The following is a 22,153-nucleotide window of genomic DNA, read 5'->3' on the forward strand; positions in this document are numbered from 1 at the left end:
TGTTCATTCAGGGCCTCTTGGCTCTAGGACTAAATTTATAAGTTTCAAGTCATTAAAAAAGGTTTTTGGGCCCTGTTCCAGGAAAAACCAATATTTTGCTTTCTATTTTACCTTGCACATTGTGTTTAGCCAAAGGTCTGAAGTATTTAAGTTTTGAGCTTGTGAGGAAAAAAGGCTTATTGTCCTTTTGAGCCCTATTTTTGGATGACAATGCCCCCAAACTAATTTTTCTGTGTTAGGTTCCTTTTGGTCCTGAGACTACCAGCTGTAAGTTTTAAACTGACCAGGCACAACTAGGTATACAGCCCATTTCCAGGAATGCTAACACACTCCACCTCCAATTGTCAAGGTCAGGGGTCACTACATTAAAAGTAGTGATTTAAGTGAATTTAAAGGCTGTTGAAGAAATAATTGTTTTCTAAATATGAGTTTTAACAATTAATTTAATAGGATGCATAGTTGATAGATTCAATTAGTATTAAATCATTAAATTTGGTATTTTATTTTGATTGAGCTGTGTTAAGGAAGGAGTTGAGTGTTAAGTTAGTTGTAGCAGAGTACTTGATGTTGATGTTGTGTTTTTTTTTGGTGGATTTGAATGGTTATCCCTCCTCCATATCATGCTGTGGCATTTGGAGAGGATATATTCATATTAATTTTTTTGCTAATAATTGATGTTAAAATAAACAACTATTTAAAAAAACTCAAAAAAAAATTTCCTCAGCATGACTAATGATCCTTGAAAGTTTCAAGCTATTCAGACATAAATGGTCTTTTTTGGGCCACAATTTTGAAAGGACTGTGCCCATATACATTTTTTTTTGAAAATGGGTTTTACTTGGCCTGGAATTTATGATCTCAAGTTTCAGTTTGTCCAAGAAAATTTATTTATCTTTTTAGCACACCCTTTTGTGCAAACTGGTATAAGTTTCTTTCAAATACTTTTTTTTTGTAAATTAGTGTCTCTTGACCCAAGGGCTTTCAGATATAAAAGTCAATCCAATCAAACAAAAGATTTTTCATACCTATGTTTTTAGGAACCCATGCCCCTAACCTAAATTTTTTTTTGTGCATGAGAGTTCTCTTGGCCCAGGAACTTATGAGTGCATGTTTCAAGCCATTCAGAGAACATAAGGACTAGGTGTGTAAGTTTTGAACTGATCAGGAAAAAGTTATTCCCCTTTTTAGGTCCATTTTTGGACAAATTGTGGCCCAAATTAGTTAATTATTTTTTACATTATTTTCCCCTTGGTCAAGAGACTTATGGCAGTAACTTTCGAATAGATCAGGGACAATAAACTTTTTGGTCAATTTCAAGGCCTATTAACACCCTACTCACTCCAAAAATTTTGTACAACAATAAAAATTTCAAGGATATGAAGAATTTAAAGTATGTTTGAATGTTTTCAGAAATTTTTGTGCATGATAAATTATAAATGTTCTCAAGATGCCTGTTTTTACTTTGAGCAGTTGAAAAATTTTTGAAAGTAAACTAATCATCTCTTAAAAGAATGTTCCTAATAAAGTGTAACCCAGTTTTACCATGCAGGTCCTAGCAGGTGTTAAGACCACAATTCACCAGTTTTCTTCTGTCTTTTTTTGCATGAAATTCCCTCTCTCCCCTAAAAAAGCAACAAAATTCTGTGTAAGCTATATACCTGCTATGTATCCCTGTCATACCTGCATCAGTAGCTGCAATCTAAATAGAAAAACAAGGAGCAGTCAAAAGTGACTTGTTCATATTAACCTGTTTAATTAAAAAAAAATAAAAAAAATCATTTTGAAGAAGACCATCTATTGAGACAAATTTTCCACTAATTTTGGAATAAGAACCTTAATTCAATTTCAACTGAAAAATAGATTGTAATGGTTGTAGTATTTTCTAAAATAAATTTTGAGTCTGAATGACATAAAACCAAAAAGGAAAAGTAAACCATTGAAATTGCAATTGTGGAAAACTACTACTACTAACAACTCATCACAGCACTTAGCCTCCTGAGACCAACATAACTATGCACGTTTCTCCTCCCTCTCAAGCTATATAAAGTTATTAAAAGCCATAACCTGAGGTTTACCCTCCCCAACCTTGAAGACAAGGTAGCCTAAATTGTATTTTTGTATGTTTAACAGAAATGTATTTCCTCTCCCCCCTAGTGATTATAGAAAATCAAAAGAGGACTTTATTAAGTGGAAATGAAAACATCTAGTGCTTTTTTTTCTGTCACAGAATAATGATTTTGGCTCAAACTGTCAGCAAGTGAACAATACTGAGATAGCCATTGACTTTTTGAGGCTGAAAACCCTTAAGCAGATATCAACAATACACGTCTCCCCTTCCCTGCCCCATAATAAAATTTAATATTCTTGTACTAGATACCATTGATTATGTATGATCTATAAAATTGATGTTTGCGCTCTTCTAACACTAATGATAGTGTGTCTGCATTATTACAAACAAATCTCTTGTCCAATCCTGGTTAAAAACAATTTTTCATTTGTTTAGGTTTTGTGTCTGTGATTTCTTTTGAGACTTCAAATTTCACTGTTGTGATATTAAACTGCATTTATTTTCATCATTTTTATTTTTGAATCTATAAATTCCTTTTAAAGTGATGTGACAATATTTTAGGAACTAGTTTCATCATCAAGAAGATAAGTTTGAAACGCTTGGGATTCAAAGGTCATACAAGAGCTGGCGCAGGAGGATATGGCTACCTAAAGGACTGGCTTTGGTGGTTAGGCATTTTATCAAGTATGTTAGCTAAATTATTCATGTATATTCTAGTTCATGTATGTTTTAAGTTTTGCTACTAATATATTACTAGTACAATAGATATGATAATACTACTTTACCACTTTATTGGGACTACTGTTGCTTGGACCATGTCTGGCAACAAGGGGAAGCAAGGTTTTCCATGTTGGATTGCTTTCCAAATATATATTGATGTGAAGAACCCCCCCCCCTCCTTAGAAATTGACAATTGTGTTACCTAAAAGTTTTTTTTCCTTGTGTAGTCGACCTCTAAACCCTGCAAGGAAAAATTATTCGATCCCCTCCTAAATGCCAGACCTGAGTGCAGCTTGGGTTTTGCTGCATGGTGCTTGTGCAGTTTTTTTTCAAAACATCTTGCTCTGTTTGGAGAAAGCACCCCAGAAGCAGGTGAGCAGATGTACCACTCATCCTTCTCCTGAACTGAAATCATCATGCTTAAAAATATCAGTAAGAAATATAAATTTGATCATTTATAGGTTGTTGTAAAGAAAGCTTCTTAGGAGGAGGTATTGGCTGTATTACTTCCCCCCCCCTGAATGTTTATGCTTGTTGATGATAAGTAGAAGATAAACTAAAGTCATGGTTAATATGTTTCTTTTTTTTTTGCAAAAGTAAGTATGATAAAGCAGATGGCTTTTAATTTCTGTAGGGCTAAAAATTCATCCTTGCTCCAAAGAGCATCAGATCAATTGAATGCAATAATTTAGTTTTATTTTGATGGCAATATTTTTTCTGACCAACTATTTATTTTGCTGCTTTTTTAATCCTTTATTGCTTGCGGCAGTTAGTTTCAGAGTATCTTTTAAAGCTTCAAAGTAACATTTGTCACCCAATTGAATCCCACCAAAACGTAAAAAGTACCTCTATAGGAAATTGGACTTTCAGTAATTTTAAAAGGAAGATAATCGGTAGTAGCCCTTGAAAAACTATATTTTGAGCCCCACCAGACAAGTCGCAGGCTAAAAGTAAAAGCAAAAATTAATGAGTAAAAAGCCAAGAATAAGTAAAAATTAAGTAAAATAATCTTCTAAGCGTAAAACTACCATATCACTCAATAAATGAATGAAGCTCAAAATGAACATAAATTACAATAAATAGCCGGGTTAAATCAAAACGAGCAAAAATTAACATGAGTAGGGCTGATAACCCCCATGCCTTCTCAAGACCAGAACACTATTTGTGCTTAACTAAAAAAACAAAACCAAAAACAATTGACTGTGGATTGTCAGTTTAATCGACAGATACTGATATTTGTTCCTTAAGGTTTTGATAAATTTTTTTTATGAAAGTAAGAAAGGCAAAAGTATTTCAACCGTATTTTGTTTTCAGTAAAGCACAAATTCTGTTCTGCTCTCTAGAAGGCATGGGGGTTTTCAACCCTGCTCATGTTAATTTTTGCTTGTTTTGAGTTTGACTCTGCTATTTATTGTAATTTCTGTTTGTATTGACTTTAATTTATTTATTGATAGTGATTTGTGGTAGTTTTACGCTTGGAAGATTATTTTACTTAATTTTTGCTCATTCTTGGCTTAATGGAGTTCTTTACTTTTCTTGGAAACTTGTCTTGTGGAAAAAGTTTTTAAATTAATTTTTGTTTTTTTTATATACATAGTCTTTTTCATGTAAAATAATATTTTATATCTTTTCAGTTTTTTTTTCTATAAGAATCCGTGGTATGGGTTGCTATTTGCATATTGGAGAAACTTTTTTAACAATTTTTAATCCGGACACAAACAATATAATTTTTAGTTTAATCTCATAACTCCTGAAGTTGACCTGAAAATTAAAAGTTAGTATCATTCCCAAAAGATTCTATCTATGGTCTTTGACAACCTGGACACACTTACACTCTTTTTAATTATGTAAATTGTAAGAGCAGAAGTAGTAATAGTAGCATACCCAAAAGTCTTAACTTAATACCCCAAGTCGTTCTCGACATATTGCTGAGGTATCTTATTGGCAACCATAAGCACAATGCCTTTTGATTTAGTTTAAAAAGCAACATTTAGTTTTAAAGCATAATGAGCCAATTGCCTAATTGTAGGGGTTTGGAATTTCCAATATCTCTAATGACATAATTTCTGGAGAGTTCTACTATGCTGAACAAAATGCCTGTCTCAAAATTTTGACTAGGTGCGTTTGGAAAATGTATGGGCTCAAGTGAAGGGCTGCTTGCCCTCCAATATTTTGTTACTCTTAAAAAGGGCACCAGACACTCGCGCTGTAATTGGAGTGCAAGGGGGAGGACTTCTCCCTTCATATATCTAGTAAAAACATTTTAAACAAGTGAAAACATTTTAAATATATTTTGTTTTCAGTAAAGTGCAAATTATGTTCTGGTCTTGAGAAGGCATGGGGGTTGTCAAACACATAATTTCGAGAACTTTCATCTATTCTGAACAAAATGGCTATCTCAAAATTTTGATTAGATGTGTTTTGGGAATTGATGGGGGATAGGGGTATCTGCCCTCCAGTCACTCTGAATCTCATAAAGGGCCCTAGAACTTCTGATTACCAATCTTATGAGCCCCCTCCGAAGTTTATACGATTACCTTTTCTATATATACCCTATATGCCCCCAGGGCATAACTTACAACCATCGCCCTGAGGTCTGTGGGGGGGATGTCATTTTCAAAGACATAATTTCCGGACCTTTCAGTTACGTTGAACAAAATGGCTATCTCAAAATTTTGGTTGGATGTGTTTGAAGAAATGGTGGGCGTGGGAGGGGGGTTAGTTGCCCTCCAATCACTTTCGATTATTGAAAATGGTACTGGCCCTTTCTATTTCCAATCGAGTGAGCTGTTTTTGAAGTTTCTATTACAACAGATGGTCATCTCAAAATTTCTATCAGATACATTTCGGGAAAATACGAGATGTGGGTGGGGTATGCGCCCTCCGATCACTTTGAATCTTAAAAAGGGCACTAGAAGTTATGGTTACCAATCCAATGAGTTCCCTCCGAAGTTTATACGATCATCCTTTCTAAGTATATCTTATATGCCCCCAGGGCATAACTTGCAACTCTTGGGGGGGGGTTGTCCTCCTCAAAGACATGATATTCGGACCTTTCAATTACGTTGAACAAAATGGCTATCTCAAAATTTTGATTGGATGTGGTTGGGGAAATCTTAGGCGTGGAGGGGGGGGTTAGTTGCCCTCCAATCATTTTCGACTATTAAAAAGGGTACTGGTTCTTTCAATTTCCAATCGAATGAGCTGTTTTCGAAGTTTCTACGACAACAAATGGCCATCTCGAAATTTCTATCAGATGTATTTCGGAAAAATACGAGGTGTGGGGGGTATCCACCCTTTGATCACTCTGAGTCTTAAAAAATACACTAGAACTTCTGATTACTAATCCAATGAGCCCCCCCCCCCCGCCGGAAATTTATACGATCACCCTTTCTATATGTACCTTATATGCCCCAATTTACAACCCTTGCCCTGACGGCTCTGGGGGCTTGTCATCTTCAAAGACATAATTTCCAGACCTTTCAATTACGTTGAACAAAATGGCTATTTTGTTCAACGTAATTTATACGACCGCCCTTTCTATATGTACCTTATATGCCCCCAGGACAGAACTTACAACCCTTGCCCTGAGGGTTATCTCAAAATTTTGATTGGATGTGCTTAGGGAAATGGTGGGATGGGGAGGGAGGGGGGGTTAGCTACCCTTAAATCACTCTTGACTATTAAAAAGGGTACTAGCCTTTTCAATTTCCAATCGAATGAGCTCTTTTCGAAGTTTCTAAGGCAACAAATGGCCATCTCAAAATTTCTATCAGAGGCATCTTGGGAAAATACGAGGTATGTGTGGGGAGGGGGGCTATCCACCTCCCGATCACTCAGAATCTCAAAAAGGGCAGTAAAACTTCTGATTAGCAATCGAATGAATCCTCTCTAAAGTTTATACGATCATTCTTTCTATATATGCCTTATATTCCCCCAGGACATAACTTACAACCCTTGCCCTGAGGGCTCTGGGCAAGGGGTTATCATCCTCTAAGATATATTTTCTGGGCCTTTCAGTTACGTCGAACAAAATGGCTATCTCAAAATTTTGATTGGATGTGTTTGGAAAAAAAGGTGGGCATGGAAGGTGGGTTTTTTACCCTCCAATCACTTTTGAATATTAAAAAGGGCCGTAGCCCTTTCAATTTCCAATCGAATGAGCTCTTTTCGAAGTTCCTAAGACAACAAATTGCCACCTCAAAATTTCTATCCGATACATTTCGGGAAAATACGAGGTGTGGGTGGTGGGGTATCCAACCTCCGATAACTCTGATTCTGAAATAGGGCGCTAGAACTTCTGATTACCAATCCAATGGGCCCCCTCAGAAGTTTTTACGGTCACCCCTTTCTATATATACCTTATATGCCCCCAGGGTATAACTTGCAACCCTTGCCCCGAGGGCTGGGGGGGGGGTTGTCATCCTCAAATACCTAATTTCTGGACCTTTCAGCTACGTTGAACAAAATGACTATCTCAAAATTTTGGTTGGATGTGTTTGGGGTGGTAGTAGGCGTGGAAGGAGGGTTAGTTGCCCTTGGATCACTTTCAACTATTAAGAAAGGCACTAGCCCCTTCAAATTCCAATCGAATGAGCCCTTTTCGACGTTGCTATGACAACTCCTTCGATGCAAAGTGCCCTGGTCTAAACAAAAAAATATATTAATAATACATTGTGCCCACATCGCTCTTTGCTTAGGCAGCGCAATAGCGCTGCCTATGATAAGTTCCATAGATCTGAATATCTAAATCTCTGGCACAAAACAGGAGTAGTTAAGTTTTTTTTTAAATTTCTGAGAAAGTAGGAAGTAGATGTCGGCTTTTGGTTTTCTGTCATTTATTCATATCTCTTATCGAAGCTATACAAGCTATGGCAAGATTATCCAATCAATTTTGGAACAGGTTTGACTCCCTATAGATATTAAAAATACATTTTGCCCCCCCCCCCCCCTCCCTCTAATTTCTTGTGAATTGAAATCCCTAACCTAGCCCAGAATTTGTCAAGCCGCTAGAACTGGCTTAGTCCTGTTAGTCAGAAGACGGTTTTGAACCCTTACTAAGGGGACTGGAAGGCGAGTATGCAAGATGAGGGATTGCAAACCCCAGGTGGAGTGTTTTCGAACATAGAGATTGTGATAATATTCTTTTCATGCTTCTCAGCCTTTCCTCTCTAGAAATGCCACCCAAAGTGTCATTTTTGGTGCCATATAGCACTTTATCATAGCGCTAAGTCCAATTTATATTTAAAAAAAACACGTAGATAAAAGAATTAGCTTTCAAATGAGTCATTAAAAAACTCTGTGGTGTCCCAATGCTCCTCCAGCAGCAGAAAAAAAAGAATCAGTTCAAAGTAGCTTAAAATGTTACGTGCTTTAAAAAATAACCTGGAATTTCTATCGAAATGACTTCATTTATTTTATAGTGGGTATTGGTGAAGGTTTGAATTTTGGTGCCTATGCTTTAGCTCCAGCTTCATTGGTGACGCCGCTTGGTGCCCTAAGTGTTTTGGTGACGGCAGTTCTTGCTTCTAAAATCTTGCATGAGCGACTCAACCTACTTGGAAAGGTAAATATTTAACTCTTCTAATCAGGGACGTACAGTGCTGCCATTTCGCCTCCTTCCCCATAGATTAAAAAAAAAAAAATCTTTTTTCGGATTTTCATTGCAAAACAACTTACTCGTATTCTCCTTGAATAAAAGTCCTCCTCCCCATTAGGTTTAAAAAATCCCCCCCCCTTAAAACATTTTTGTGATCATCTTTGTTGGCATGCATGTATTGTTTCGGTGGGAAGTAAGAGAGCATAATTAAAAAAAAAAATGCGAAAGTTGTTGAATAAAGTGGGAAGCACATGAAAAATATTAGAAGAATCAATGTGCTGCTTGGCAAAGGGAAAGGTACTCCCCCCTCCCTCGCCATAGACACATGCTCGCTTCTAATCCTTTTAATATGTCACCTTTTTACTTTTTATAAGCATTATGATTTCAGTCCCTTTTGACGCTTTTGTATACAGACTTTTAATTGTTCTCCCCCTCTAGGTTTTGAAAAATGCATTTTGCCCCCTCCCCCTCCCTCCACATTTCCGTGATCATTTTTGTGGTCATGCACATATTGTTTCGGTGAGAAGTAAGAGAGCATAATTTAAAAAAATTCGAAAGTTGGTGAACAAGGTGGGAAGCACATGAAAGTATAGAAAAAATTAGTGTGCTGCTTGGCAAAGGGAAAGATACTTGCCTGCCTCCCCTTCGCCATAGACACATACTCGCTTCTAATCCTTTTAATATGTCACCTTTTTTAATATTATTATATAATAATAAACAATATTTTTTATAAGAAAATATTTCAGAAAGTAAATGAACTAGTTCAGTAAAAATATAGAAAACAAAATAAAGAGGAGAAATGCGCAATGGTTTTGCGCAATGGCTAAGTGAGATTATCCATTCAACTTTTCCTATTCGTAAACTTAACCGGAAAACTATCGCTGTATGCCCCTGGATGTCACATAAAAACTTATACACTAAACTCAGCCGTGAAGCAAAGAAAAATGATTATTATACAAAAATTCTCAATTGCAAAGGAAACCTGAAAAAGATTTGATCCACTATTAATGATATACTCTCAAAAAAAAAGAAAATCAAAGTCTATACCTATTCACCTTAAAGACACAAATGACAGATTAATTGACCCTTTACATGCACCTGACGCATTTAACAATTATTTTTCTAATGTTCCTCATACTGACTCCCGCTCGTCCTTACAGGCTGTACTCCCTTGCTTCAATTCTACATCCATGTTTTTTTCTGCCCAACTGATAGCAATGAGGTACTTCAAATCGTCTTTTCTCTCCCTATTAGTTTTACGCCTGACTGTCTTGGATTGAGTAATAAGCTCCTGAACACCATATCTGCTTTTGTTTACGAGCCCATCAAGCACGTTGCCAACCTAACTTTTAACTCGCGGAGTTTTCCCTGATTTACTAAAGTCAGCCATTGTTATTCCAGTTCTTAAAAAGAAAGTTCTTAAAATCCAACTGAGATCGGTAATTATTGTCCAATCGAGAGAATTATCTTCAAACGTCTGTCTCCCTTTCTGTTTGGCAGTCAGCGCTCCGTTTCCTTGATTTCTTCTCACCAATATGGCTTTCGGCCGAAATTTTCAAATTCTCATGCTCTAATTGACGCCACACAGGTCATACGCTCACAACTCGACCTAAAAAAACTGTATTGGATTTATTTTGGATTTCTCTAAGGCCTTTGACACGGTCGATCCTAGTATTATAATTAAATAAAAAAAAACAAGTTTTTTTTTACTGAAAGTAAGGAGCGACATTAAAACTTAAAACGAACAGAAATTATTCCGTATATGAAAGGGGCTGTCCCCTCCTCAACGCCTCGCTCTTTACGCTAAAGTTTTTTTTATTGTTTTAAAAACAAAGTTGTGAGACAGAGTCAAAATTTAGCGTAAAGAGCGAGGCGTTGAGGAGGGGACAGCCCCTTTCATATACGGAATAATTTCTGTTCGTTTTAAGTTTTAATGTCGCTTCTTACTATTACCTTACTCCTTACTATATCCTTACTATTATTTTTTTATTACGTATATCAGGGAGTTCGCCCCCTATTCAATACCTCGGTCTTTACGTTAAAGTTCGAATTTGGTTCGAATCACAAACCCCTGAACCACAAAGGCCGGTTTGTGAGAATAGATAGCTCTTTTGAAAGTACTAAAAACACTTTAGCGTAAAGAGCGAGCTATTGACTAGGGGGCGAACCTCCTCATATGCGTAATCATTTCTGTTTGTTTTTAGTTTTAATGTTGCTCCTTACTTTCAGGTGAAAAAAACTTGTTTTTTATTTAATGTCCCTTCCCCCAAGGAAACATCCTCCATGGAAAGAATCCCCCGTAACCACTACTCCGACCCCCCCCCCCACCCACACCAGAAAAAAATTTCTCCTGAAAACGCCTGTATACTTCCAAATAACCAATTCTAGCCTATATGTAAACAATGGGCAAAGTGTATAACTTACAGCCCTTCCCCTGGGAAGTGCGGGGGATTAAGTCATCCTCAAAGATATATTAATTAGATTTTCGACTATACTGAGCAAAACGACTATCTCAAAATTTTGATTGGCTTACTTAGGGAAAAAAATGAGCGGGGGAGGGGGCCCAGTTGCCCTGCAATTTTTTTGGTCACTTAAAAAGGGCACTAGAACTTTTAATTTCCGTTCAAATGAGTCCTCTCACGATATTCTAGGGCTACTGGATCGATACGATCACCCCTGGGAAAAAAAAACAAATATACACACATCCGTGATGTTTCTTCTGTAAAAAAATACAAAAGTCTACGTTTTTGCAGATATGAGCTTTAAACATCTAGAGTTGAATTCTCTTATGTACTAAGTCTGATTGCGTGTTTTTCATTAAAGCGCCATAACATTTAATCGTTACTTTCCCCTTTTTTCGACAATAAGTCAAATACTTTCAGGCACTTAATTTTTGATGGGTAAGATTAATCTAGATAAAACTTATATATTTGAAATCAGCATAAGAATTTGATTATTTTGATCTATCTGTTGGTATCAAAATTCAGAGTTTCGGGTTTCCGTTTTTTAGAGTTTCGGTTACTATTGAGCTGGGTCGCTCCTTACTTACAGTTCGTTACCACGAACTGTTTGATAAGTAAATTAAATAGTTACGGTATTCGTGGTGTTCCCCTCTCTTGGTTTGACTCTTATCTATCTGGAAGGGTGCAGAGTGTGCACTTAGGTGGAGTATCCTCTGTGCCTTCAATAACATGACCATTAATAGCAAAAAAAGTCAAGTAGTATTATTCAGAACCCCCTACAACAAACACGTTATCCAAGTTGGATTAGTCGTAATCCAAGTTGGATTATCTAACCTGCTCTTGGTCTCAAGTACTCCTCCGACATCCTCCCACAAGTGGAGGTTGCCAAGTTTCTTGGTGTATTTATTGACTCATGCTTGTCATTCTCTAATCATATTTCTTACATCACAGGAATTATTTTTGAGACAAGTAGCTATGATTAACCGTGTGAATTATTTTCTTCCTCCTGACATCCTAGTTACCCTCTATTATTCCTTTATTTTTCCTTACTTTTCTTATTGCGGATCAGTTTGGGAAAATACAAACCGGTCCTTCATTAAAAAACTCAAATTTGCCCAAAACCATGCCATTAAAGCAGTTTTTCGGCTTCATCGTCTATATCCAACAGATCAAATCATACAAAAACTAAACTTATCGCTTGCTTACTCTGCTTTCCACAATAATCTTCCTCTTCAACTATTAACCTATTATAATATTAATAATTTGGAAGCCCACTGTCTCCGATCATCCAGTAGAGCCTTTATAATCCCTAAATGTGTTTCTAGTGCTTCCCAGCAATCTCCCATTTACAAATCTATTATTCAATGGAACAAAATATCCTCCAGTGTTGAGCTAGCCACAAGTTTTTTCACGCTGTACAACAATGTAACAAAACTTGATTATATAATTTAGTCTTTTAACTTTTCACCAATTTGCTTCAATTACCCATGTTTTATTCTTCTATCTTTTTTTGGCGTCACTTTTTTTCTTTTTTTTAGTCCTTAACAAGTTCTCTTCTAGGATCTTTATTGTTATTGATGTTTGTGTTATGTTTTTATTCGAATAAATTGAATTGAAATAAACACTGTGATAAAAAGGTCAAAATAGCATCGACTTTGCTATTGTCATTTGCTAAATATTATCTTGTGGAATGCTGATGATTCATTGAATACATTGTTTGCATATTCTCGTTTCCCGATAAATATGCCATTGATAACTCTGACTGAAGCTAATTTTTGCCATGTAATCGGTGGGACATCGCTTTCTTTTTCTAAGTGTTAGCTATTAATTGAAGTTAGTTGGAATTTGATTAAAATTATTAAGTAAATTGAATTATTAAATTACTTATTATATAATAAAATTAATTTTTTGTTAACTGTTAAATAAATTATTTAGGTAAATATAATTTTTATTTATGTAAATATAATTTTTTAATTATGAAAAAATAATTATATACATATATTTATATAATTAATTTAAATGATTCACTAAATCAAATTATTAGTTTTAATTATCTAACTATATTTAATTAAAGCTAGTCCTGTAGCATGAAATGATGAATATAAAGAACAAGAAAAAAACGCTAGGTCTCCATGTTTTATGAAATTGAAATTCATGCATGCAAAATAACATAAGATAACATTAAAGAGAAAAAAAAGAGTGGCTACTGTCCTATATATCCCTCTTCTAAAGTATGCTCTAATTCCATTGCTTTATTTTTGTGACGCATTTTTGCGAGCCAGTCACGATGTCCCTTATCCCTAGGGAAAAATAGCCCCCCCACCCGTTATTTCAAGCCTGGCCCCATAATGCTGATTGGCCAATCTAAAGCCTTTTACAACTTGAATGGTTCTTTTGTGAGAAATATTAATCCAATGGAAATAATGAAAAGTTTTAGTCCGACATTTTGATTAAGTAAACTATCAGTTTCTCTGTGGTAATAGTTTATGTCGAAGGGGAGATCTCAAGCCGAATAAAAAATATACCTGCAAATGACAAATACGTGTAGGAGGGGGTAAATGGTCACGGTTGGTGGAAAATGATGATTTAAAGGGAAAGAAAAAAAACCGTAATTTAAAGGGGAGATCAAAGGGGAAAAGGGGAAAACGAATTGAAAGAGAAGGTTTCTACTAAAGCAACAAAGCTTGTCTGGCACCGTTAAGCAGTGACATGTACTGGTTTAAAAACATTGATTACTTTCTTGATAACTTGAACACATTGTAGTAAAAAAAGCATGTTTCTGTGGGTAGTGAGTTTCTGGGCCTGATTAAGATTAGAAATGCTTATTAGTAATGATACTAAGGACACAATCTGAACCTTAGAAGGACAATCATCTTGTTTTAAATCATACAAGCGCTTCTGATAGGAACCTAGAATCTAGATAAAAATCACATATTTGAAATCAGCCGTCAAAAACATAGAAGCAAAAAAGGAAAATATTTCCATGGTAAAATAGAACTTATTCGAGTAAATGGATATGCAAGAAAGTAAGTATAGAACATAGAGATACATGTGTTTTATCATGTTGTATATGAAGATGCTGTTTTTGTCAAAAATTGTGTTCCATTTTAACATCATCGTTTTTACTAACAAAAGGCACTAGATAGGACGATTTTCTTTCAAATCAGCCCTCTCCCAGCGTTTTACGACCCCTGGTTTGGTACGAACACCCCTGGGAAAACAACGGGGGTGCATCACTGCTTCCCATGCGAAAAGGTGATTTTCCTTTTTGCTCAAGATAGAGGACTGTAATTCTCCTGAACAGCAGAACGGGGCTATTACACCAAGACAATGGTACATTGTACCAGTGTCCTAGCCTTATCTATGGAAGGTGGAAAGGAATTTTTTGGTGTTCGGTTCTTTAATTTAATTCTAATTTTATGGCGGGACGAACATATACATTCCGGGTTGAGACTCAAGCATCAAAGGCCCTTTTCCTCCACCCCCTCCTTTTAAAAAAGTGTATCAGACCACTGTGCAATGTAGCTACTGGGCTTACTTATGCAAATCTTGAAGGGGGAAGGTATTTCTTGGTTTCCGGTTTGAATTCCTCTGTTAATTTCTGGCCACAAGACACAAACATCTTTCTTCAACAAACGGTTTGGGAGATCTCCTCGGCCAGTTTAAATATGTTTTGGAGTTCAATTTGACTTGGCTTTTATATTGCTCTCTATACTTAGGTATTGGTGTATTAGCTACTGTTTTTTAACCAGCCAGCGAATTTTCTTGTTCATTAGTTTTATGTCTTCTAGATTGGATGTAGCCTCTGCATTTTGGGATCAACCGTAATCGTCCTGCATGCTCCAAAAGATGAAGATCCAGACACTATTTATGGCCTAGCTGAAAGACTTAAATCTTCCGGTGACTTTTTTTGCTGTTTTTACTTCTGTTTCACCCTTTTCTAGTGACCATTAAGCTCACTCTCTCTCTCTCTCTATGTTTCTCTCCCTCCCTCTCTCTCTCTCTCTTTCTTTCCCCCAGTCTTTTTCCCCCTCAGATTAGAAGCGAAAGTGAAAAGGATGAGGGTTTGCCCCCTCCTCAATACCCTGCTCTTTACGCTAAAGTTTGAATTTTTATTCCAATTATTTAAGAATGACTCCTGAAACACAATAGTGGTTTAATTAGAATGATAAGCTTTTCTAAAAGTTCTAAAAAAACTTTAGTGTAAAAAGTGACGTATTGAGGAAGGAGAAACACCCTTATATACACCATAATTTCTGTTCGTTTTAAGTTTTAATGTTACTCCTTACTTTAAGTAAAAAAAAAAAATTCTTATATTTATTTTCTGATCACTTTTTAAAGAATGCCGGGAAATCCGGCTCCCCCTCCGTGGAAAATTCTCTTCCCCCGAGGAAAATTTCTCCCTCCCACGTAACCACCACCAGAAATTCCCCTCCCCCAAAAAAATATCTATATACTTCCTAATAACCAACACCATATGTAAACAATGGACAAAGTTCAGAACTTGCAGCCCTTCCCCAGGAGACTATGGGGGTTCATGCCATCCTCAAAGACATAGTTATTAGATCTTTCGACTATGCTGAACAAAATAACTAATTGAAAGTTTTGGTCGGGCGACTTCGGGGAAAAAGGGGCGTGGGAGGGGGGCTAGCTGGCCTCCAATATTTTTGGTCACTTAAAAAGCGCATTAGTACTTTTGATTTTCGATCAAATGAACCCTCTTCTGATCTTCTTAGATCACTGGTTCAATACGATTACCTTTGGGGAAACAAGCAAACCCCCCAAAAACACGAATCCGTGATCTTTCATCTGGCAAAAATCCACATTTTTACAGATAGGAGCTTGGAACCTCTACAGTAGGGCTCTCTTATATGCTGAATTTGATGGTGTGATTTTCATTAAGATCATTTGATGTTTTGGGAGTGTTTCCCCAGTTTTTGAAAATTGGCTTCATTTTCCCGGGCTCGTAGCTTTTGATGGGTAACATTAAACTTGATGAATTTTATATATTTTAAATAAGTATCAAAATTCAATTCTTTTGATGTATATATTGTTATATAGACCCTTAGAGTTTCGGTTACTATTGAGCCGCATCGCTCCTTACATACAGTTCGTTGCCACGAACTGTTTGTAAACTTTTCACAAGACCCGTGTGTTATATTTCTTGTCGAAAGATACGTGTGTTATATTACTTTGTATATGAAGATGCAGTTTCTGTCCTCTCTATGATGTTTCAGTGCCCCCTATCGGTGACGAAAAAGGAAGAAAAAAAGAAATGAGACACAACAGTGCATTCCCTGCGAAAAAATGATGTTCCTTGTTGCTCAAGATGGGGGACTGTATTTTTCCTATATTGGGGTTTTTGCTATGATGATCAATGGTAGGCTATAGTTTTCATTTCGAGCTATCATTATTTTTTAGGGAATTCAGGCTGTTTTTTAAAATTTCCATTTGTTTGTTCTCTTACCAAAAAGATTAACCGAAATAACAGTTACCATTCTTGAATTCTTGAATCAAAAGGTAATTCTTCCTCATTTGACAGTTTCTTATAAAACGCGTTTTAGTTACCATAGATTCTAGCTGCTAGGGTTCATCCCTTACTAGGTGGTATTTGACGCCGCAACCATGATTTTTTTTTTATCCACTATATAAAGTTGTAAAAAAAAAATGGCGGAGGAAAAAAAATAAATTTAGATAGAGACAAGTATAATTGAAAAAATGGTGGCCAAAAGAAAGAAGAAAAGCGGCTCTGCTTAAATGCAGAATTTTCTATAAAGACTAATAAACAAGAAAGACAATCAGTTCCAAATAATAAACACATAAACAAAGTAGGTTTACCGCAATAATCATGCGTAAGCACATCATTGTATATATTCAATAAAATGTAATTGCAGGTTAAAATAATACTAACAAAACCAAAATCAGAGAGATATATACATTTATTAAAAAAGAAAACAAACACTATTCGCCTTTCACCTGCCAAGAAGGCAATACGCTTGAAAAGAGCAAGCGAGGTTATCACTCTGAGCTAATTAAAACCACATAATAGATCTGATTAATACCCAATTAAAATGAAAGTTCTAGATTAGTATGGTAACGTCATGTACGTGGGCGGCCTTCTGAATAAGGCCACCTCCCCCCCCTCTCGGACATGTAGGCGGAGACCAACGTGTCCCAGAGAGGCCTTTAAGAAGGCAATTTTCCCGAAGACGGAAATCGTTCAAAAGTTTTTTTTTAATTGCCAATAATAATGTTATTTAACAATATATTAATAATTATTGTCCATGACATTAAAAGCCATTGGTATTTTTGAAATGGTTCAAACAAACTGTTTATTTCCTTGGGGTGTCTTTATCAAAATCTCTATTCTCCTTCAATATTCAACCTTTTGAAAGGTTCAAACAAACTGTTTGAATAACGTTATTTTCTTGGTTTGTCTTTATCAAAATCTCTATTCTCCTTCAATATTCAGCGACTAATTGAGTTTTTTCGAAATGTGCTTTTATATTAATTAGCTTCTTGTACGATTTATTCGATTGAATCATCAGTCTAAACGCTATATCGGGAAAAATCACTAAATTTAGGGAAAATCACTAGTTTTAGAGCAAAAATCAGTATAAATCACTAGGGATGGCAACCCTGCCAACGACTATTTGAGGTTTATCGAAAAGGAAGTCAAACTCATGACTTCCGCTTAAAATGTTATCTAAGGAAATGGATATTTGTTCAAAGAATTATAAACGTGTCACGATAAATCGATAATAGATCTTTGTCTTTAATCAAAAGATAAAGAGCTATTTATTTTCAGCTATTTTATTGTCAGAAGTGTGGCCAGAACTTGATTCAGGGGGTATCCAGCTTATATAAACACCTTAGGGAAACTTTAAGGGAAAACCCGAAGATTTCATTGAAAAGTTCCTAAACACTAGTCAAAAAGCTGGTGAATGTAGCTGTTACACGAGGCTTGTTTTGAAAGAGATTCCATAACAAAGACAAGTTCGTGGTAACTCAGCTCAATAGTAGCCGAACCTCTTAAAAAAGGAATTTTGATAACAATTGATACATCAAAAGGACTCGCTTTTTATGCTCAATTCCAAACATGTAAAGCTTAAGTTTGTGATTCTGAGAAAATTTGCCAGATTTTTGAAAAAGGGCGAAAACATTCCCTCTAAAGTCAAGCGATCTTAATGAAAACCCCACAGTCAAGGTCCTATCTATAAAAATATGGAATTCGTATTTTTTGCCAAAAGAAAGAATATGGACGAATGTATATTTTTTATTTTTATTTTTTTTCAAGAGTGATCTTATCGAATCAATGGTCCTAGAAGATTGGGAAAGGGCTCATTTTAACAGAAAATAAAAGTTCTAATGCTCTTTTCAAGTGACCGAAAAGATTGGAGGGCAACTAACCCCCCTTCCATGCTTCCTTTTTCCTCAAAGACTTCCGATCAAAATTTTGATATAGCCATTTCATTCAGCATAGTTGAAAGGCCCAAGAACTATGCCTTTGGGGACGAAATGACCCCCCATAGTCCCTGGGGAAAGGGTTTTTAATTACGCACGCAAATTTATTAAGGAGGAATTTTTGTAAAGAGCGAGGGTTGAGGAAGGCGCAGCCCCCCTTATTTGAGGAATAATTTGTGTGCGTTTTAATTTTTAATTTAACTCATTTCTTTCTGTTGAAAAAAAGTTTTATTTTTTAATTTAATTTTATTGAAACAGCTCAAGTACTGGTATCGTTTATTGCTGGTTATCTTATGGCTGCTGTTCCTTGGGGTATTTCCCTAGATTGATTTAAAAGAAAATATTTTCCAAAGAGAAGTCTTTCGAAGAAAAGTAAAGTGTCATTTTAAAACCGAAAAAGTGCACCAATTAAGTAATACAATAATTTAAATTTAATAGAGTAAGAACTTGCTATGAATGAATTAATAAAGCCAAAAGCTATTACTGCTATTTGCGAACAGATGAATCCTAAAACGAATAGAAACTAAATTCAACAGTCAAGCCAAACTTAAAATGAACTGAAGTTACCACAAATGAGAGTACGGCTATTGCCTAAAGCCTCTAAAGGCAAGTGCGTCATTTATGCTTTACTGAAAACCAAAAGTATTTGGAGTTGTGTGTTTTTTAGTTTTCATAATATCCACAACAGCACAACGATGAAATAATATCATAATGATAATTAAGGTTTACAAGTAAGAGCTACCGTGAATAGGGGTCGGGCTATCCTCCCCCTATCCCAAACTCTCTAAGATAATTGAATGTCATTTGTGCGTTATTGAAAACAGCATGTATTTTTAAACAGTGCTGTGTTTATTTTTCAATAAATGAACAACAAAAAAAGAAAATCACGACGATAATCAAGATTATTGGAAAGAAAAAATTCTTGAGATAAAGACACTTGTAACTTTCAGTTTAAGTTTACTATTTTAAAGAACACTTTGTTGTTCTATTTCATCTAAATATTGGGAAAACTGATGCCTAAGCAAAGTCAATAAGCTTTAATAATTTTTAAACCAACTTAGCAATTTATTTTCTATGCATTTGATAGGAATGTGTAGTTTAAAATGTAGAAAGTATGGATAAAATTTAGTGCATGTCAAACTAATTAAACTAGACTGTTTATTTAAAATTGATAAAACTATTGAAAGTTTCACTGATTTTTGAATCTCTCAATTTTAATTTTTTTAGTATCGTGCCCAGGTGTAAATATAAAAATACCAAAAAAATACCTTTGTTGTTTTTAGTTAATCAGTGAAAAACTTATGGCAACGCCAATGGGAGAGTATCTTGATGCATATTTGATAGTCTTGCCAACCTGGTTAAGTGCCTGGAAATGTTAGTTGTTTGAATCAACCCCGCCCGTTTTTTCTACTTTTAGCATAAAGCTGTTTTTCCTTCCAGAGTTCCTGGTCTATGTTGCTGTTGTCGTGATCACCTCCCTAATCCTAGCCTTCATTGTGGCCCCCCGCTTTGGTGAGAGTAATGTGCTTATATATGTCTACATATGCTCAGCTATCGGCTCTTTAAGTGTTTCGGCTGTCAAAGGAACTGGCTTGGCCATTCGGGAAACCATCAGCGGAAACAATCAACTCACCTCTTGGTTATTTTGGTTCTTTATTCTATTTCTTCTTGTAACAGTTAGCGTGCAAATTAATTATTTGAACAAAGCATTAGATATTTTTTCGACTGCTGTTGTTACCCCAGTTTATTACGTTACGTTTACGACGATGGTTATTATTGCAACGGGGATTTTGTTTGAAGAATGGTTCACAATACAATTTATTGATATTGTTGGTAGTATAGTCGGTTTTTTAATCGTTATTTTAGGTATATTTTTACTGAATTGGTTTAAAGGAGTTAATATTACAATGACAGACTTGCCAGGTTTATTTTCGCCCCAAATGCATTATGCTACATCACCATTGCCAGATGAGGAGAAACTATTAGAATCAGTTGCATGAGTAATTTTTTTTTGTATTCACTATAATGGAATATAGAAAATATATTTTATATAATTACTTTATATCAGATTACTTTACTTAATTATTTTATTATTTTACTATATATTTTAATTACTTTTTTTTAATTGTTTTTTTTTTTATATTAAAAGAATGACTGGGCTATAGGGTGTTAATTCGGTTTAAGTATGTCATATAGTTTAAAAATGTGGCGTTCAGCTTTAAAGTAAATTAAGTTTTTTTTTTGAAGTACCTATGCTCCAACATAGCAAGTTTTTTTGTCATATAGTTTAAAAATGTGGCGTTCAGCTTGAAAGTGAATTAAGTTTTTTTTTGAAGTACCTATGCTCCAACATAGCAAGTTTTTTTTTGTCATATAGTTTAAAATGTGGCGTTCAGCTTTAAAGTGAATTAAGTTTTTTTTTGAAGTACCTATGCTCCAACATAGCAAGTTTTTTTTGTCATATAGTTTAAAAATGTGGCGTTCAGCTTGAAAGTGAATTAAGTTTTTTTGAAGTATCTATGCTCCAACATAGCTGAAGCTATATTTTTGAGTGCAGTCATGAAGAGAGCTTAGGTTTGAACAGAAAAAAAAATCCCCGGATTTTGTTTCATAAATCCCCGGATTTTGTTTCATAAATCCCCGGAAGTCTCCAATTTCTTTTCTATCATTGATCAACGAAATCTGTATTCTTGTGCACCAAATTAAAATTGTCTCTTTTTCTTGGGTTTGATCAGACGCAAACTTTGGCATATTCCCTTGCCATAGAAGTGGGTCTAAGAGGATTCAGTAGTGGGAAGAAGTAGCATAAAAACGTATAGACTACTCACTTATTATGTAAGTAATAATAAAAGAAAAATCAAAGAACAACTTCACATGGCTTTGTTTTTTAGGGTCTTATTCTTGAATAAAATGTGTTTTTTTTTTTTTTTTTTTTTTTTTTTTTTTTTTTTTTTACTGGTAAGCTATCTTATCATACTTTACTGGAAAGTTACTTACTTATCAGCTTTTACTGGAAAGCTATCTTATCATATTTTACTGGAAAGCTACTTACTTATCACATCTACTGGAAAGCAACTTATCACATTTACTGGAAAGCTACTTATCACATTTACGGGAAAGCTACTTATCACATTTACTGGAAAGCTAATTATCACATCTACTGGAAAGCAACTTATCACATTTACTGGAAAGCTATCATCATATTTTACTGGAAAGCTACTTATCACTTTTACTGGAAAGCTGCTTATCACATTTACTGGAAAGCTACTTATCACATTTACTGGAAAGCTGCTTATCACATTTACTGGAAAGCAACTTATCACATTTACTGGAAAGTTAATTATCACATTTACTGGAAAGTAACTCATCACATTTACTGGAAAGTTACTTATCATATAAATTACGTTTTAAATTGTTTAGTAGTCTTGCTTAATTAGAACTAAAAGCGAAGGTTTCCGTATGAGTAGCTCAATTTCGAAAAATTTTTGTTTCATACAGTGCTGTTCTGGGCTTTATTTATTTTATTTCTAAACCCTCAATTTAGTAGTTAGCTAATAAATAAACTTTTGGCCAGATTGTCCGGATTTTTTGGCCAGTTAAGAGGTATACTCCCTATCATTGAGCTCGCTAAGCTTGATTGATTAGATCGATCCATAGTGTCAACCAAAATTGGTTATTTCGAAAGTGTATACTTTGATTTCAAGATACTTTGTGGTTTTTATTTGTTTGGAAGTATTGAACTTTCCCTTAAATATTTAATGAATGAATAAATCCAGTGTATACTGTGATTTCAAGATACTTTGTGGTTTTTATTTGTTTGGAAATATTTTTTTTTTTTAA

At 35.1% G+C, this 22,153-nt stretch overlaps 1 protein-coding gene across 2 annotated transcripts in view; it reads left to right on the forward strand.

The window, feature by feature from the left end:
* The window catches only part of spict (magnesium transporter spict), a 42,178-nt gene extending 21,073 nt beyond the window's left edge, over positions 1 to 21,105 (forward strand). For both annotated transcript variants that reach the window (XM_089108321.1, XM_089108320.1), the window contains 4 exons: positions 2,630 to 2,752; positions 8,212 to 8,354; positions 14,641 to 14,749; positions 19,754 to 21,105. In XM_089108321.1, the coding sequence (XP_088964447.1) occupies positions 2,630 to 2,752; positions 8,212 to 8,354; positions 14,641 to 14,749; positions 19,754 to 20,313 (935 nt within the window). In that variant the 3' untranslated portion in view covers positions 20,314 to 21,105. The remainder of the gene's footprint in view (positions 1 to 2,629; positions 2,753 to 8,211; positions 8,355 to 14,640; positions 14,750 to 19,753) is intronic.
* Positions 21,106 to 22,153: the final 1,048 nt, after the last annotated feature.

This window comes from Artemia sp. Qi Xiang Cuo, chromosome 2 (assembly GCF_049724085.1).
Source record: "Artemia sp. Qi Xiang Cuo chromosome 2, ASM4972408v1, whole genome shotgun sequence".
Taxonomy (NCBI): Eukaryota; Metazoa; Arthropoda; class Branchiopoda; order Anostraca; family Artemiidae; genus Artemia; species Artemia sp. Qi Xiang Cuo.